The 19,436-nt window shown below is 39.7% G+C and overlaps 2 protein-coding genes across 3 annotated transcripts in view; one reads left to right on the forward strand and one right to left on the reverse strand.

Moving 5' to 3' along the window:
* Positions 1 to 16,207, forward strand: part of stat6 (signal transducer and activator of transcription 6, interleukin-4 induced) — a 36,279-nt gene extending 20,072 nt beyond the window's left edge. For both annotated transcript variants that reach the window (XM_050064554.1, XM_050064553.1), the window contains exons 7-20: positions 383 to 531; positions 915 to 1,031; positions 1,231 to 1,398; positions 2,981 to 3,068; positions 3,149 to 3,271; positions 3,615 to 3,707; positions 6,978 to 7,181; positions 7,259 to 7,353; positions 7,449 to 7,582; positions 9,152 to 9,301; positions 9,400 to 9,454; positions 9,552 to 9,608; positions 11,770 to 11,886; positions 11,989 to 16,207. In XM_050064554.1, coding sequence (XP_049920511.1) covers positions 383 to 531; positions 915 to 1,031; positions 1,231 to 1,398; positions 2,981 to 3,068; positions 3,149 to 3,271; positions 3,615 to 3,707; positions 6,978 to 7,181; positions 7,259 to 7,353; positions 7,449 to 7,582; positions 9,152 to 9,301; positions 9,400 to 9,454; positions 9,552 to 9,608; positions 11,770 to 11,886; positions 11,989 to 12,061 — 1,623 coding nt within the window. In that variant the 3' untranslated portion in view covers positions 12,062 to 16,207. The remainder of the gene's footprint in view (positions 1 to 382; positions 532 to 914; positions 1,032 to 1,230; positions 1,399 to 2,980; positions 3,069 to 3,148; positions 3,272 to 3,614; positions 3,708 to 6,977; positions 7,182 to 7,258; positions 7,354 to 7,448; positions 7,583 to 9,151; positions 9,302 to 9,399; positions 9,455 to 9,551; positions 9,609 to 11,769; positions 11,887 to 11,988) is intronic.
* mipa (major intrinsic protein of lens fiber a) lies at positions 14,505 to 18,574 on the reverse strand. Its single transcript, XM_050064555.1, has 4 exons — positions 17,830 to 18,574; positions 17,343 to 17,507; positions 17,160 to 17,240; positions 14,505 to 17,061 (listed from the first exon to the last, which is right to left on the reverse strand). Exons 1-4 carry the CDS (start codon positions 18,187 to 18,189, stop codon positions 16,876 to 16,878), a joined length of 792 nt encoding a protein of 263 aa, XP_049920512.1. The 5' UTR covers positions 18,190 to 18,574; the 3' UTR covers positions 14,505 to 16,875.
* Between the last annotated feature and the right edge of the window lie 862 nt (positions 18,575 to 19,436).

Raw genomic sequence — 19,436 nt, forward strand, 5'->3', positions numbered from 1 at the left:
TAAATCATGTTGTAAATAAATATTTCATCAGTAATAGTTGGTTGTCAACTGATATTTGATATTAGTAAATAAAAACAAACATTTATGTCATGATAAGAGTTACAATACATGTTACAAAGGCTGTTGTGGTGTGCCTTGAGATTTTGGCTTGCTCTTTGGTGTGCCTTGGGCGCAAAAAGTTTGAAAACTACTGCCTTAGAGGGATATCAGTTTAGTAGACGATCATTAAATATGTCTCTTGGCTAATTTATGGATGAATAGTGTTTATTATTTTGTATGTATGGAGGTGTGTGATATTTCTGTGTTTGTGTATGTTGTTTATTGACATGCATGTTTGCCTATGTGTGTCAGTGTAATGTGTTTTGGATCTTGGTTGTTGCAGAAGCGCTTCCAGCTGCTGAAGGAGTCTGTGGACTGTCTGGACCAGTGTCAGACCCGTCTGCTCAGCAGGCTGAAGGCGTGGAGGTGGGAGCAGCACAAGGCTGCCATCGGACACCCCTTTGACGACAACCTTAACCCCATGCAGACCTGGTGAGGCCCACCCTGCTCCACTTGTTCCCTTTTGTATTGACTGCGTTTTTGTTGTATTTCTGTTCATCAGCCTTTTTATGGGAGTCCGTGGCTATGAGGCTGGAGGGATTCAGCAACCAGCCTGATAATTCTTTATTCTTTATTTAGTCAAGCTTTTAAATATAGTACTCAAGTTATTTTCTTTGGTAAACACGTCATGTTGTATGAAATGATGAATCATCACATAAACATTCACGTTCCACTGGCTGTTGAGTTTTCGCTTTCATTCTTTCTCCCTCACTACATTTATGTACCTCCTCTCTATATGTATTTTCCCTATTTGTGTTTTTTCTTTCCATTTTCATTCTTGCTCCCTAACTGTCTGTATGTATTTCCTCTTTTAGGTGTGAGCAGCTGCTTGGCGTGAACGGAAAGCTGAGACAGGAATTGATGCTGATAGGGGAGCCGTTTCCAGAGCTCCAGGAAAGGCTGGGGCAACTTCTGCAAGTTCTGATTCAAAGGTAGCACAGTCATGTTGTTTTCTTTGCTACATACCTACATTTCCTTTAAAATTGGAGAACTGCCAAAGAACATAAATGTATTTACCTCAAACTTCTTCTGCTCCTTCACTCATAAATAGCAGCATAAATGACATACTTCCATACATCTTTGAAAACAGGAAGCGTTTTTCCTCACTAATGTAACCGATGTTTCCTCCAGCTCTCTTGTGGTGGACAAGCAGCCCCCTCAGGTCATTAAAACTCAGTCAAAGTTCTCAACAACAGTGCGATATCTGCTGGGGGAGAAAGTTGCTCCCGGGAAACCTGTGGTGCTGAAGGCGCAAATCATTAATGAACTGCAGGCCAGGAACCTGGGCAGTGTACCTGGGTGAGTCATACACACAGCACAACAGGGAGGGCTGCACGCTGTCAGGAGGGAGGAGAGCCATAGAGCACATTGCTAATTGGTTTTCATGGTATTCAGTACTTTTTTCCCCTCCAGTTCCCTTTATAGAAAGAAAGTGTTGTTGCATTTTTTTCTGGTTATTATTTTGGTTACAGTTAAAGGAATACTTCACTCCCTGAATTATCATTTGTATTTCAATTGCTCACCCTGTGTTACATTGAATTTGTGACGTTAACTTTGTTTTTATCACATGCCTCCATGGTGAACAAAGAATCCAAAAACTGAAAATTCTTGATGAATTGAAGTCATAGGGGTCCACATTTAAAAACAGCAGAACAAAATCAAAACATCCATTAACAAACTCTCATACACCAGGTGCCATATAATCCAAGACTCATTGTTCCATGCTTTCCAAACACATACAACCGTAATGTGTCGCACATGGATGAGTAGTGCACTTGGAGAACTTAATAGAGTGCACAAGCAGAATAACTAGAACCTTAAATAACTAGATAATGTGAAAGCTTTGAGGTATAAATTTGATTTGGTTATTGTGAATTAAACCATTAGCTAGATGCAATCTGTCTCCATTATCATAAAATATGGTTTAATGTAGTAGTATATTTTTTGATGTGCAATGACCTAAAAATGTGCAATATAGAAATAAGAGATCCTACTTGGTTTTGCTCTTCTGAAGGTAATATAGTAAAGTGGCTTTTTAATTTGTAGGTTTTTGTTTAAGATTTATAGTGAAAAAAGCCACCGCTCATCCGTAGGCAAAACACTTAAAGAGGTGCTTGAGCTGAACTTAGAGCCTTAAAAAACAACAAAACAGCAGCCGCACACTCAAACACTGTGCATATATCAGTGATATATGCATATATGCACAGTGTTTGAGTGTGCGGCTGCTGTTTTGTTGTTGTTTAAGATTTATAGAAAGAACAATGGTGGCTAAGACTCGGTTTGACCCCTTTTTTTTAAATTACAGAACATTTTTGTTATGTATTCGTGAAATTGTGATACTGTACCTCATGCACGACTGACTTTGTTGTTATTTATTGCTATTATTTTATTGTCTTATAAGCCCAAAATGTTGAATAAATCAAATCAAACAATAATGTTTACCAGGATAACCAAGAAAGGCAATCCAGGTGCTCCAAAATATGAGAGAAAAATATCAAATAGGAATTAGTAAAAAGCCTTATTTTAGGATAAAAAGAAAAAAAATATAATAGTAATAATAAAAAAAATAAATCAGCAACTAAAGTACATGCATTTAAATATTTCCAGATATTTATTGATATTGATATTTTGATTTTAGCTGTCGATGTTTTTATATTTTGGAGTACCTGGTTCGCCTGTTCTGTTTATCCTGTTTTCTTCTCCTGTTTTCGGAGAGCACCCAACACATTGTTGATCTATGGTTTAGTTTACAGCACAACCAGTCATATTTTTTTTTCTAATAAAATTTCACACTTTGAAATGGGTTCAATTTACGTTCTTACTGTACACCACTTATGTGAGAGCAAAACTGACATTGAAACTCTCTGTTTTGCCATTGCAGCGATAATGTCGGGGAACTGATCAACAATACAGCCATCCTAGAACACAACACAGCCAGCAAGAGCACATGTGCCACCTTCAGGAACATGGTGGGTAGCACTCCAGATTTATCATACCAGATTTTTTTTTTTTGAAGTCTTGTTAACCAATTTTATGTTGGGTTTAACAGTCCATCAAGAAGATCAAGAGAGCGGACAGAAAGGGATCAGAGTCTGTGACAGAGGAGAAGTTTGCTCTCCTGTTCTCGACAGAGATCACCATCACAGGGTGCGACACACCCTACCGGATACAGGTTTGGGCCCTGTCCATTGTTCTTTAAGTGTTTTTTACTTCCTGTTTTAAGGAAAGGTGTGAATTTTGCATTTATGGTGATGTCTTTTTCCTTTGTCACATTGCTGTGAAGTTTGATGATACCTTTGATGTTCTGGTAAATCATTCAACAGCCATTTGTGTAGAATTCAGGGGGGGCTCAGAACATGTGCATTTTTTTTCTCCCCCCATAAAATATGAATTAACCAATTTTGACAAAATTAAAGACATTACACCATAAACAAGCTTTATCAGATGACTACAGCAGTGATACACTGAGCTGACGTACACCGACACACAACTCAAAACTATGTCATTGATTGTAGATGATCTCGCTGCCGGTGGTCGTCATTGTCCATGGTAGTCAAGACAACAACGCTCTGGCCACCATCATATGGGACTGCGCTTTCTCTGAACCAGTAAGTGTCACATTGTCTGTCTGTGCTTTTGTTAAATGCAACTTTATTTTAGTCAGCCGATTCATGTGGAATAGATAACTTTGAATGTAGATTAAGTGAAGCATTAATGTTTGGTGGCGAGGCTGTGTCTTCATCACTTGTTCTTTGGAAGAATTGCCTCCATTATTTTAAATTAATTTGGACTAGAAGGGCACTCCAAGAGGCCAAATGCCCTGTCTTGCAATGTTGAAGGTTCAATATACGACATTCAGTACATTAAGGAAGTATTTTTTATAAAACTAGGCTGTCTATGCTGTAGAAAGATGCAAATACTTATGAAATTGGTGCCACATGACCACAGAAAAACAGAGGAAAGGGGCTGTGGCATTTGCTGTTGTTCAAGAGTTCGATAGGAACTACCAGAATACAGGACCAATAAATAATGTGAATTGCTTGTCCAAAAACAATATGGTGGCCGGCTGGTAAGAAAAGCCCCGTTTCCACCAAACACTTTCAGTATGGTACCTTTGGAATCAAAAGTAACCCTTGAGATATGGTACCTAGACCCGAGTGTTTCCACTGCAGACAGTACCTTTAAATGTGGGCGGGGTTGTTGTCACTCACTTTAGAAATAGCGGGTTTGTGCATTCAGTCCTTCTAAGGCAAGCTCAGGGGTTTAGTGTTGCTAGAGCCCACAGGAACAATGCTCTGCAACGCTTTCTTTTTCTCCAAGTGATGATTTTGATAAAAGCATTTTACATAATCTGGTTGAAATTAAAATATATTTTTAACAGTAGTAGATCCACTCATTACTAAAAGTTTATGTCATCCAAGAGAGAGCATAAAAACTAAAGTAATGGTCAAAGTTGTCACGGTGAAATTTAAGGTGATGCTGATGGCTTCACGTTGTCACCTCATGCATTGAGTAACATTACAAGTAAACATTCCACCTTACAGGTCGCCGGCAGTCGGCCCAGTGATTTAAGTTATTTTTTTCTCCGTCTCCAGCTGCTGCAAATGGCAGCAAAACATCCTTTCATTTTATAGTTACAGTTTGCTAATAAAACTCTCCACAGTATGAACAGGCACAGTGACCATCTATTGACCAATCAACAGACTGCAGTGTTTTTAGCTCCACCTTTTAGCACCAGATCTGTGTGCTAGGTACCCCAACAGAGGGGGGACCATGAATGGGGACCATTAGGAACGATTCCATTGGTACCATCCACAAAAAAAAAAAAAAAAAAGTTTCTGAAGACATTTGAGGTGAGAAATAGGAAACGCAGTAACAGACTCTCGGTTCATATTTGATCAGCACTGCTTGGTTTTAACACTCAGTTTTTACAATACAGGAAACAGTATGACACCCACTTTGTGTCCTCAAATGATTATATTATAGCTAAACAGGTCACTACAATGTGTTTCTGAGGACATTTAGGCGAGAAAGAGGCAACACAGAAACAGAATTTTAGTTGATATTAAATCAGTACTGTACAGTTTAGTCTGAGTTTGAGAAAGAGAAAGAGAAATACAAACAATCTGTAGTTCGAGCAACAGCCTTAGAGCCAGCTAAAATCCAGTGGATTATGCTTTTTGCTTGATATGAGCAGATCTGGGAGCTGGTAAGATGGAAAGAGGTTTACCACAGTTCATTCACACATACTACCCACATTATTGCGATACAAAGCTGAAAAAATTATCCCTTTAAGGTCTAGCAACAATCTAACAGCACCATAAATTACATTTATCCATTATAGAAAGTTGATTTAATTAAAAGACAAAAGACTTACTCGTTTAATTGGATGAATCACTTTATTTAAATTAAGAATTTTGTTGACATTTTCATAGGGTGATGACATCACAGAATATGACAACAGACATTTGAGGCTTCAATCAAAAACCTCAATAGTACGGAGCCCCTAAAGTCCCCAAAAAAGAAAAAAAAACCTATCTCGTGCGCACGAGATAAGCTAACTCGATTTAGCTTATCTCATGCGCACGAGATAAGCTAACTCGATTTAGCTTATCTCATGCGCACGAGATAAGCTAAATCGTGCGCACGAGATACTAAAATGTGCGCTTGACATACAATTATTTCCCACGCTGAAAGCCAGTCAGTACCATGGCTGTGTACTATTTATAGAGGAGGTTACGTTACAGCGCAGCCAGGCAGCATTGGCTCTCTGCCAAGTTTTCCAGCGCATCCGCTTGAATATCAAACTGTATTTTGTGAATACAAACTATATGCTGATGTTGTAAATAGTACAGGCTATAAACAGTAAGCAACATCTAAAATGATCCTCACTAATAACGAATAATGAATTATAATGTAGTCTAATAAATCTATACAGTGCGACCACTAGATGACTGCCGGCTGCTGTCCAGTCCAGTACACAAGACACACTGGTCTCTGTGAGCTCGTACATCATCTCCAGGTAGAACAATTACTCTAAAACACTTGTGGATATTTTAGTCTTATATCCATGGACGTCGGAACTATTTTCTGAGGGGGGGGGGGGGGCACGCACACTTATCAGAGATTAAGGATTTGATTTGAAGTTATTTTATATTATTACACAGCTCTATTAAATGCTGTATTCTGATTGGTCAGTCACGGCATTCAGAGGTCTGATATTATTCTGATTGGTCAGTCACGGCATTCAGAGGTCTGATATTACTGTGTAATGACTGTGAGTCATGAGTCAGTGAGTGACCTGTCTGAGCTTTCAGCGTGGGAAGTAATTGTATGTTGAGCGCACGTTTTAGTATCTCGTGCACTCGATTTAGCTTATCTCGTGTGCTCGAGTTAGTATCTCGTGCGCACGAGATAGTTTTTTTTTTTCTTTTTTGGGGACTTTAGGGGCTCCGTACAATAGAAGCTTTGAATGTAAAAAAAAAGAAAAAAAAAAGACATTTGGTATAGTCCAAAAACCGAACAAAACATTCTTGTTTATCACACAGAGTATTGTATGCAGCTTTACCACTTCCATGTCGAGTTGGAAACGAGCCACAGACTTACAGTAATGTGCTCTTTGGGACTAGACAGGCTTCCTGTTTGTTGCTTTGTTGACTGGAAATAGTCTGATGTGGTCTGTAAGAAATACATTGATTTTTTTCGAAGCGCCTAACCACTCAAACAAAATGGACATTGTCTACACACTTGTGCTGCATTTGTATTTGCACTTCCTTTTTTTCTCCTCTCAGCTTTAGTTTCTTTCACTCTTCCCCTGACATCACTGTAGATCCATATCAGTGTTGTTGCCCTGTCAACCTCTTTGTCGTTGTCATCAGGACAGAGTGCCGTTCATGGTGCCGGAGCGTGTGCCCTGGAGGATGATGTACAGCACTCTTAACAGTAAATTCACCTCTGAGGTCCAGACACACCACAATCTGGACCAGTACAACCAGCACTTCTTGGCCCAGAAGATATTCGACAAGCCTGACTTTGCCGACGACTTCAGCAACATGATGGTTTCCTGGGCCCAGTTTAATAAGGTACACACAGGTCCTCTCACAGAGGCGTACCCAGGCTGACACACACTTAAATCTCACACAGCCTCTCAATCTTACAGGAGGTTCTCCCGGGTCGACCGTTTACTTTCTGGCAGTGGTTTGAAGGAGTGATGGAGCTGACCAAGAAGCACCTGAAGACCTACTGGAGCGAAGGGTGAGGAGACTCCCCTGCTATTTTCACTTTTAAATCTTATCACCCTGCTACAGTCTGTAATATTACCACATGGTTGCAATGTTTTCTTCCACTAGGCTGATATTTGGTTTCATTGGGAAGCAGCATCTCCACCTGATTCTAAAAGACAGGCCCAATGGGACGTTCTTGCTTCGCTTTAGTGACTCTGAGATCGGCGGCATCACCATTGCATATGTGTCCGCTACTGAGAGTAAGTGTTAGTGTGGCCACAGACTTTTTTGTCTCCTCCCTCAATTTCTTCAGTTTCCTGTTTGGACTGTGATGATGCAGGTGACATGGTGTGAGGGATGATACATGGTGACGAGGGAAATCGTACATACATCTTTTATATCTGTTATTTTTATGTGAGAGAATTTCAAGATTGTATTTTATTTCACCATTCTTTAACACCCTTCCCCATTTTGTAGGGGGTTCTTCTGAATTAAAACAAGTCAACTTTTTTTTTTTTTTTTTACATTTTTCAAACTTTTTTTAAACATTTTTTACAACTTTTTTTATGGCAGAAAATACGACACCTTTTAATGATTTTTATGTCATACTGTACTATATTATTAAACAGTTTACATACATACAATGCTGTTACATTTTGACTCTTTTATGACATACTACATTTTTAATGTCATTTTAATGGCATACTAGACAATGATGTGTCATAAAAGATTTAATATGGAGCCAGAGTAACATATTTGACACAGACATATGACATATGTCATGAAAATGTTCATTAAAAAGTCATTGTATAGTAGGCCATAAAGCAATAAATATGAAAATCATAGTAAAGTATATTATAATAAAATTATAGAATGTAATTAAAAATGTTCATTAAAAGGTCATAGTACAGTATGTCATAAAAATATTCACTAAAAAAGTCATAATATAATATGTCATAAAAAAATTGTAAAAAGTATTTATAAAATTAATATGTCATAAAAATTAATATTAAAAAGTCATAGTATAGTATGTTGTAAAAAAATTAATAAAAGTCAGTATAGTATGTCGTTTAAAAAATCATAAAAAGTCATAGTATAGTATGTCATAAAAAAGTTCATGAAAAAGTCATAGTATAGTATGTCAATAAAAATTCATAAAAATTCAAACTATAGTATGTGGTTAAAAAAATTCATAAAAAGTCATAGTATAGTATGTCTTAAAATAAAAAAATCATAAAAAGTCAGTACAGTATGTCGTTAAAAAATTCATAAAAAATCATAGTATAGTATGTCAGTAAGAAATTCATAAAAAAGTCATAGTTTAGTATGTCATAAAAAACGCGTAAAATAGTCATAGTATAGTGTGCCAGTAAGAAATTCATTAAAAGTCATAGAATAGTATGTCGTTAAAAAAAAATCATAAAGAAGTCATAGTATTGTATGTCATTAAATTTTTTTTATAAAAGTCATAGTATAGTATGTCGTTAAAAAATCATAAAATGTCATAGTATTGTATGTCATTAAATTTTTTTTATAAAAGGCATAGTATAGTATGTCGTCAAAAAAAATTCATGAAAAGTCATAAAAATATTAATATGTCATACAAATGGTCATTAAACAGTCATAGTATAGCACGGAATAAAAACATTCATAAAAAGTTATGGTATAGTATGTCATAAAAAACATTATAAAAAGTCATAAAAATTATGTCATACAAATGTTCATTAAAAAGTCATAACATAGTATGTCATTAAAAACACATAAATAAGCATAGTATAGTATTTCACACACACATATGCACTGACACATTAAACTTATTTTTCCACCAGATGGGGGACAGAAGATCCAGAACATCCAACCCTTCACCAAGAGAGATCTTGAGATCCGTAGCCTTGGTGACCGCATCCGAGACATCAGCCACATAACGTGCCTGTATCCTGACTTTCCGAAACATGAAGTTTTCAAAAAATTCTACACAGGTATTTTTCTTCATGCACCAAGTCAAATGTATGTTTTTAGGCTGAAGTGAAAATGGACAACTAACAAGTTCTGTTTTTACTACTGTGGTTTTAAACAGAGCCTCTACGTGTTGATGGTTATATCCCTGCGACTCTCCATACTAAAGTCGGCACGTAAGTGACCTTGTTTTATTTCCCCCACAAATAAACCATGCCATTTGATTTACTTAAAGTAAAATAATTTTAAGGGATCATGTTTGTGTGTGTGCAGGGAAGCTGGCTCAGCAACACCCCCGGCTGCCGCTGAAAACCCTCGCAGCTTCAACGTGTAAGTGTCACATCTACACATTTCTCTCCTTCACTTTATTTCCATACCACCAACTCACTTCCTGTCATTCATACTCCCTGGTGCTGTGTCTTACCACCTCAAGTGAGTTTCTTCAACTTTGGCACAAATGATTAGATTGGACTCGATTAGACTGATTAGATTTTGATGGTCATTGGTCAAACATCAAGGTCGCTGTGACCTTGTCTGTCTCATACTCTTTCACGCAATATTTCAAGAACACCATGAGGGAATTTCCTCAAATTTGGCACAAACGTTCACTTGGACTCGAAGATGAACAGATTCGATTTTGGTGGTCAGGGGTCAAAGGTCAAGGTCACTGCAACCTTGCATCCATCTAATTCTCATGAATGCATCATCTCAAGAACATCTCTGGGGAATTTTTTCAAATTTGGCACAAACGTTCACCTACACTCAACAATGAACTGATTAGATTTATGTGGTCATAGGTCAAAGGTTGAAGTCTATGTGACCTCGTCTGTCTCATTCTTGTGAACCTTAATGGAATTTCTTTAATTTTGACACAAACGTCCACTTGAAATGAAGAATAAACTGATTTGACTTTTGTGGTCAAAGGTTAAGATCACTATGACCTCACAAAATATGTGTTTGGCCATAACTCAATAATCCATATGCTAATAATGACAAAACTTCACACAAATGTCTAATAGGATAAAATAATGAAGTCATGACATTTTATTTCCAAAAGGTCAAAGGTCAACTCCACTGTGCCATCATAATAGTCTGCATAAAACACTTTTCTGGCCATTATTCAACGTCATAACTCAGGAACAGAAGGGGAGATATATGGTGACACTAATCTTGAAACTGTGCTGATGGTATAGTAGATCTTTCATGCTACTGGGGGGAAGATGTGTGTGAAGCATCCATGTTTTCATAGACATGGATGCAAACTGTAGGAGAAACTTGACAGGTGCGTGGAGGCATACAACCACAGGGCAGTAGTTCTAGTTAGTTATCAGTCTACAAAGGTGATGTTGCAAGACTTGGTGGTACACTTGCGCTTCTTTGTTCCATCGTCACTTCATTGGCTTGGACTTTGTTCGTACGTCACATTGTACACTTACCTCACATTTTACATGCAACATCATCCTCCATGAAGTCTGACGAAAGAGAAAACGGCTGAACAAATGAAAGGTAACTCTTCTTAACACCAGCACAGCAAATTTAATGTGCTTATGTATGGCTGCTGAAAAACAACAGTCTGAGGACATGGGATGCATATTAGCGTTAATATTTCAGCCATTTTGAAATAATGCCACAGTGATTTCTTGACTTTTAAAAGTCATGAGCAAAAAGTTCGGCCTTTAATTTGTAATTTGACCAGTGTCAGCTCCTTATTGATTGATTATTGAATTTATTTGATGGATAAAAACACAGATAACACTGCACTGCAGTTGTTGAACATGTTACAAATCACAGAGGATGTAAACACAATAAAGCCCATTGTTAAGCCCATTGTGGTCCTCTAGTAAACACTTAACACACCAACAAGAGAGAACAACACATCACCATGACAACAAGTGCAGACAATACAATCAACACGTAACCACATGGTACTTTTTAATCAATCAATCAATCAATCAATCAATCAATCAATCAATCAATTTTATTTATAAAGCCCAATATCACAAATCACAATTTGCCTCACAGAGCTTTACAGCATACGACATCCCTCTGTCCTTTGGACCCTCACAGCGGATAAGGAAAAACTCCCCCAAAAGAACCTTTAACAGGGAAAAAAATGCCTCAGGAAGAGCAACTGAGGAGGGATCCCCCTAAACATGTCTTTAAAGATATACTATGCAGGATATTCCTAAATAAACAATGCATAGACTCTTACAGAAGTATACCCATTCAGCCATCACTGAACGCCAAACAAGAGTGAATCTGGGGTTTGCTTTTGCTTTTAGTTTCGCTGGCGAGCGTGTTTATAAACAGTAACTGACAATTCCGGCAAGGTATACCTTTAAGGTCACGTGAAATAAACTCTGTGAAATACTCTGTTTCAGATTTGTGGACAGATTTACTGCTGCTTCTTCCAGCAAAACATGCCAACTTTAGTTTAGTTATTCATGAATCTTAAGGTTTGTGTTGATAGGGCTGTCGTTGTTTCTTCCAGGAATCAGTTCCAGCAGCCCTTCAGTCCACAGGAGTCTATCAGTCAAGACATAATGGATACTGCACCTAACTCTGTGGAGTTCAGTCCAAGCCCTCCTGTTGGCTTCCCGGTACACATGTAGGTTTTCATTTTCTAGGCATCTCAATATTGTTTGATTTTTCCCAAAAATAGTTTGACACGGTGTTGAGAGGTCACAATGTGTATGTGTCTGTCTTCCAGGCCCGCAGCTAGCCCGCATATGGATCTAGACTTAGACACTTTTCTCCAGACTCTGGAGAAGAACAGTGTCTAAACTCCAGGAGGCAGACAATGGATAGAGACCAGAGCCACAGTCATCTGTCTTACCGTCATATTAAAAACCACCGCCTTGGTTTGTGCAGACTTTCTCCCTACACTTCCGTCATCCATCTACAGATTCATCTACTTTTGAGTGACAACAAATGTGATTTCTCTGGGACTCAAGATGTTGAGCTGGTTCTACGTGAGAGCAGGAACTCATTTTTAGGACGTCAAACTGAGAACAAACGAAAAGAACGAAAAGTGCTGTCATGGCAGTGCGTCGGCCATCCTTGTTGTGCACCTTTTTGTCGAACACCTCTTCTGTCTCTCACTTGGTGGTAGGTTTGTTGATGTTGTTGATCGCCACAGTCGGCTACCAGAGATTGTTTTTTGCATTTTTTATTTTTATTTTTTAACGTGACAAGGCAAGTGTATTTGCATTTCCCTTTTGTATATAACCCTTCCCTCTGATGGCGAAGCCTCAGCAATAGTATATCACACACCCAGTCTTACAGTTATGCACAATATGCATGGTAAAGACTTCATAGCCAATGTTTATAAGACTCAAATGTAAGGAACAATAAGCTTTTCCATCACTGTTGACTGTGAAACTACACCACATTGATACATTGATGGACACAGCAGAAGTGTTGATGATAGTGGTGGTGGTGGTGGTGGTGGTGGTAAGGGGTCTTTATATATCTGCCTACCTAAAGACGCCATTGTTTGTATTTTCTGTTACATGTGTATATTTTTAAAGCTGTCATTTATTAATCTCAACCAGTCATTTTGGCCCTTTTCTTCTGAGTATGCATCAAGTCCCTAATGCAGAAAATGCTCACCGTCTGTCTTCAGTCTTATAGAGTGATACAACTCATAAATGCAGTGAAAGTAAATGATCAACAGTATATTTCCATACCTATATTTCTATGTAGATTTTCAAAATTAGATGTTATGTTATGTTACTACATTCATGTAATTTTGTTTTGAGTCTCACATAACATGTTAATGTGCCATTTAAATGTATTCTCGGTGTTACAGGCTAAAAACATATGGATATAGAGTAAAGTCATTAGTATAATTTTATTCTGACGAGGGGTTTTGGGTGCTCTAAATCTAATTTTGCTCTGATTTTAGCAGCTTTTATCTTCAGCTAAATGTAGAAATCTTCCTTATTAACCAACTTTTGGTTTAATGAGAAGCTTTGTACTCCCTACCATCACTGTCAATGCTGTGCATGTGATTACATATTGGTGTACTGGATGTACCATGCGGCATGTAATTTTACTGGATCATAACCTGTCATATCTTGCAGAGTGACTTTTGGATAAATCACCCTGAGGCTACTACAATCCGTATAATCTTTCAACCGTGGCGTCAAATAAAATCTCAGTTTTTCTCAAAATTTAAAAAATATTTTCGTGAATTTATTTACAAGGTATTAACTAGCCTATCTGTCTTAAGCCAACTTTGACTGATATCACAGATGTTTGTGTAGACATTTTAAAAGCTGCACACAGAGGAATATGTTCAACAAGCCACTGGGGACTAAATTGACTCTTTCACTGTCCCTGTGGTACTGCAGACATAACCTCATCTGACTTGCAAATGTTTATGGAAATGGTTACTGGGTTTAGTTCTCAGATGTGGCATGAGTATGTCATAAATCAGGGGAGTCAAAAATATGAACTGTGTGCCAGAACCCGTCCATCAAAGGGTCAAATCCGGCCCTCTGGATGACTTTGCACATCTAATTCTGATGTATTTGTAAAGGCTAAGATTTGTAAGGTTTCAGGAGGAAGTTAAACAGTAAGTAGCCACTTCATGTAAAATGTTGCGTCGTAGGCTTTTCCGCCCTGACCACAACACAGTTCTCTGGAAACGCAATGGATACCCTTTTGCAGTTAAATTTAAAGATACTGAACACTGTGTGAGTCAGCAGTTTCGGTACAGTACTGCCAAAACTTTCGATTTGTAAATGGTTTGTAAGGCAGGGGATAACTTAACCTCCTTCCTCAATAGCGTCCGCTGACGCCAGCATTCCTGCACATGAGTGGAAATGTATGGAAAAATGCACATTTAATGTCACTGAGTAGTAGACTTATGAAATGAGGAAAAACTGAGCCATATTGTTGAAATTGCACTTATTTTTCTGAAGACATCTCAGGCTGTTCACCATCTGTTTTATAAAGGGTTTAACATTTTCAGAAAGCACTTGGCCTTCTTTACACTACAAGAAAGGGGAAATATTTAGGTTTGAGGTTGAGATTGAGTTTAGTTCAAATTGGGCTGTATGTGGCTCTTGAACTCAAATGAGTTTGACACCCCTGTCATAAATGATAATTGTTGCAAACATCTAAGATTTGCTTTTTTGGCAAATGTAGTCTGTTTTGTGTGGGACCATCTATTTAAATCTCATATTTCTCTACAGTCTAAAAGAAAACAGACAAAGAAATGATTGGAAACATAAGAATTTTCGGATTTTTTTGACATATAAAAATAATAAATCAATGGCATTGCGATCGGGAAGGTATGCCTGGTACCAAAAAGGCTGTCCATTGAATGAAAGCATATTGGTGTATAACATAATCGGCATCACTTCCATAATCCATCAGCCAAAGAGGAGACATTGCATAACTAGCATATTATATTTCCTATCCATCCAGTTTCAACAATCATGAAATGATTTTTTAAAAAAAGAAAACTTTACACTGTACATCACAAAGCTTTTCCATTAGAACACAAATGCTAATTTTCAACATGTCACTAAAATGTAAATTCTACTCAACCACTGCCAGGGAAATCACACTGAAAAAAAAAGGTTATGTAGAGGAAGCAGAAAGAGAATCAGCTTACATGTCTGGTTCGGTAACTGCTTGTGTGAAATTTGTCAAAATGCTAACTTATCTCCGTGCCCTGTCCCCTTCCCTCCATCCCAGCAGCTTTAGATGTCCCCTCATTAGAGCAGAACAAGATGGCTGCCTCGTAAACAAAGGGAGGAGGTAGGGTGAATGAAGGAGGGATGGAAGAGAGAGGGGACACCGGGCAAATGTAGAGCTTCAACTTCAAAGTTCATTCTCTCTTGTGTAGGTTGTATGAAAATAAAGGTGTACATTTATCACCCTGTACAAACACACTAAAGATTTCAGTCGCCTCGCAGTGACCTTCTCTCTTCTCCCAAATATCGGAGAGGGGCTTGTCCAATAAAACTATCTCACTCCCAAAGAGCCGCCCAGCTCAGCATAGAAAAGAGAAGGCACCAGGTGTTTGCCAACACCAGCAACAAGCCACCACACCTCATGCACTCTTTCATTTTCTAACCTCGAGTTGATGTAACAAAGACCCTTCAGTCGTGTCAAACAACACAATTCAACTAAGGGAAAAAAAAAAAAAAAAAAAAAAATCTTGTTCCTCATGACAGCTTGTCAGGTTTGCTTTCTTTGTTTTTCCATGGCAGACACGCAAAAGTAAAAGCAAACCAACTATCACACACCTGTACATGAATCTGTGATAAGCGCTGCTCTAAAAGCAAAGCTCATGCCAGAAGTCATTTAAAATGTAACCCAACACAAACACTGTATAAGTTGTCTAAATGTGGTGCAGATTTCCCACTTATAAAGCAACAGATTTAGTGGCAATTAAACCATTTCAAGTGTAACTGTAACGTCATTGAAGACTGAGCTCAGAAAAGACCAGATGGTTTTGTGTTTTGTGTTTATTTTAATATAAATATGAATGTGTGTGTGCTTCACTAGCTGAGACACAAACTCTAAACTGAGTAAATTTGGCTTCAAGACTCGAAAGCAGAAGTTATTTTCATTAGATATAAAAAGGGGATCAATCTAAACATGGAATCTGTTGAACTTTTGCAGGATCAGTTAGGGCGTGGGAAAGGTTGCATCTTTCCCTAAAATATGCTTGTAAAATTAAAAAAAAAATCATGGTACAGACAAAATATTGTGGCAATGAAAAGTGAAAAATAAAAATGATCAATTAAAACAAGCACACACACGCATACACATGCACAGAGACATGCATGCACACCCACTCTCTGTCTCTCTCTCTCACTCACACTCACACACGCGCGCACACACACTCACACACACACACACACACACACACACACACACACACACACACACACACACACACACGTACAACTGAAAAAAAAAGAATGTGAGCCAAATAAATACTGGTAAAGTACAATACGTACATGTAATTTACCCAAAGTTCATTTAACATAACGAGACGAAGGGCGAGATCACACCGGATCAAAATGGAAAAGCATGCAGAAGTCCACTGCTCTACTGTAGCTTCACTCCTAGCAGACTATGAAATAGGGAGAAAAACAGAAAGAGAGAGAAACTGAAAGAAAGATAGCGAGAGAGGCCCCTGTCCTGAGCAGTTATAGCCACCTGGTCAGCTAGGAGTGACTGACTCCCCACACCACAGGGCACAGGGTGCTTCCTTCAGTGGCAAGTCTTCTTCTAACCCTCCATCTTTGTCCTGCAGTCCAAGGGGGAGGAGGAGGAGGAGTAGGAGGAGGAGAAGGAGGAAGAGGAGGAGGAAGGTTGGGTAGAGGTGAAATCAGGCCAGATGGTCGGGGCTGTGGATGCCCCTTCACTATAATTCAGTAGGTCCAGTTCTGGATGCAGAACGAGGATAACAAAGGTGTTTAGGGATCGTGTTAAGCGTGTGCGGAAGCAGGGAGGAGGTATGTGCTCAGAAATGCTGAGTGGGCTGAGGATGGACCGGGATCTGAGGGTGCAGATTGAGGGGTGAGGGATTGCGGGGGGGGGGTCAGAAAGCCAATCTTCTTCTCCAGGCTTATAGGGCCTGTGTCTTGAGCTCGATGGGCTCTCCCCTGCTCTCCTGCTGGCCCTCAGCCTCTGGAGGCCGGGTGCCCTTCAGTGTGGCGAGCCTCTCGGAGAGTCCGCGGACACGGGGGAACAGCATGAAGTCATACAGCAGAGCACCCATGGCGCCACCAATCATGGGTCCCACCCAGTACACCTGCCATTAGCAGAAAAAGAACAGAATGTGTCAGTGAGTTTGAAGATTCCACATTACTATGCAAAGTATAACAAGATTTACAGGTCGGATCATCTTACCCAGTGGTTGACAAAATTCCTGACCAGGACAGCAGGGGCGAAGGACCTGGCTGGGTTCATTCCTGCTCCAGTGTAGTACATCTAAGTCAAAGACAGAAAGCAGGTCAGGGGTAAGTAAATGTGCATGTGAGGTGACACAATGATTAGATTTTTATATGAACCCAGTGAGATGTTTGTTCTTACCCCAAGAAGATGCCCCATGAGCACAGAGAAGCCAATGGCCAGGGCGGCAGATCCCAGGCGTCCGTTGCGCCTCTCATCAGTCACAGCAAAGATGCAGACGACGAGCTGCAAGGTGAGGAAGACCTCCATGGTGGTGGCCATGCCCAGGCTGATACCTGGCTGCAGCTGAAAGACGGGAGGGGGAGGAAAGATGAAATCAGCGATGTGAGTGCAAAAATTTAAAACACAGTCAAGATGATTTCAATATTTTTAATTAAATTGTTGTATATATGATGCAGATGCAGTTTTTTTTACACGTACATACACTGATTTTTTTCCCTTTTAAAGACAATATGTCATACTTGTCAGGCTTGAATTGGCAACTATGTTTTGTGTACATACAATACTCAATTTGTGATAAATATTGAACAGTCAGTGCATGTGACTAATGTGATGTAACATTTGTGGTAATGGATGTGGTATTCTGGTGACTGGCAGGTAATCTTACCGTATTGAGCGCTAGATTTCCTCTCATGTTGCTGGGCGTGACCCCGTAGAGCACGGCAGCACCAGCCAGTGCTCCCAGACACTGGGCCATGATGTAGAAGAAGGCACGGAACAGGGACATCTGGGAGCCAATCAGGTAGGCAAAGGTAACAGCTGGGTTGATGTGTCCTCCGCTGATGTGGCCGATGGACTGGATGAGGGTGGCAGCCGCCAGCCCAAAGCAAAAGGCAACATGGAGGACATTATGGGGTCCGGTGGTCCAGCGGAGGGCTGCCCCCAGCCCAAAGAATACAAAGAACATGGTGCCGTAGAACTCGGCGAACACAGCCCGCCAGAAAGACATGGACCTGAACTCCCACATGGTGGCAAAGGGTCAAAAAGCAACCTCGAAGCAATGGAGGGATGAAAACAGAAAAACTAACTAATCAACTAAGAGGAGATGCTGTTTCTCCACAATAACCACTGTGTTTCAAACCAAAAAACACAGAGCAGATGACAAAAAAAAATCGCCCTCAAACAGAAATTGCCTCTCTAAAGCTAAATGCAACAACACGTAAACTGCTCAACATGTAACTCTCATGCAACTGTGAACAATCTGCTGCTCTGAATTCTGATTTCTGTCATAGAGAGCTCCTGAGTGGAGCAATACGCCAGTCTCTGTGCATCTATGTGCCAACCCCGCTGGTTGTTAGTAGAAGAACATGGATAGACAAACGTTAAGCATGTCCTGCAGACATTCAGCCTCTTTACCAGAGCAGGGGGAGCTCAGAGGCCTTTTTATAACTCCACAGGGGCCACAGCAGCCCCGCCGGATCCAGGGGAGGGGCCAGCGCACAATACTACAAATCAAAACAAATTCATTTAACCCTTCTCCTGCCTTGACCTGCCTTTGTCTGTAGAAAATCTGGACTAATGGGTTGCAAGCTTAAATGCCAAGCAGTCCTTAATAATTTCTTTAACTTATTTGTGTGGGAATTTGCTGGAGTTTAAGGGGTACTTTTGTAATTATGACTTGAGGTTGAGATTATGTGAGGTATAAACAAAATGTACAATGCTTTGGAGCCTCTTATATCTCTGCTGGGGGCTTCCCTGTCTTGTTTTACTGGAGGGGGTGGAGATCCTGTACCTGGTACCACCAACAGTCTGGTTGAAGTATTATTAAAAGTGGTAGAAAAACTAATTCATAACATCACTGCCTGATCATCCCCCTTGGGAACCTGCACTGACCTTCAAACCTGAAGATAGGAAAGCAGTGGGCATGTGGTGGGCAGACCCTGTGAGCAGGTAGAGGCTGAGTGCAGTGGGAGTTTTGCTTGATTTCCCATCATTTTGATATTTTCACAACCACAGCGTTAATGTCATGACAGTGTCCACCTTTCACTCATTTTCCATGGCTTTCCTTTCATTGTCTCCTCTGTGATGTACGGGCAATTTCTCCACTGGTGCTCTGGATCGGTACAAATTAGGTTTGTGGCAGCAGAACTGATTAGGCACAGTGTTACTTTGTGTGTGTGTGAGTGTGTGCTGGGCGGGTTTGGAGGCTCAGGTCAGATAAAGCGGTGGAAAATCCACGGTTGGAGAGGAAGAGGGGAGAGCAGGCCTGGCATT

The sequence above is a fragment of the Epinephelus moara genome, chromosome 16, assembly GCF_006386435.1.
Source record: "Epinephelus moara isolate mb chromosome 16, YSFRI_EMoa_1.0, whole genome shotgun sequence".
Taxonomy (NCBI): domain Eukaryota; kingdom Metazoa; phylum Chordata; class Actinopteri; order Perciformes; family Serranidae; genus Epinephelus; species Epinephelus moara.

Bases quoted from the DNA above. Each gene is read 5' to 3' on its own strand.
- mipa (XM_050064555.1), bottom strand. From the start codon at position 18,189: ATGTGGGAGTTCAGGTCCATGTCTTTCTGGCGGGCTGTGTTCGCCGAG. The intron at 17,241-17,342 runs GTAAGAACAAAC...TCTTTGACTTAG, and splicing joins TCATGGGGCATCTTCTTGGG to ATGTACTACACTGGAGCAGG. The intron at 17,062-17,159 runs GTAAGATGATCC...TGCTAATGGCAG, and splicing joins GGAATTTTGTCAACCACTGG to GTGTACTGGGTGGGACCCAT.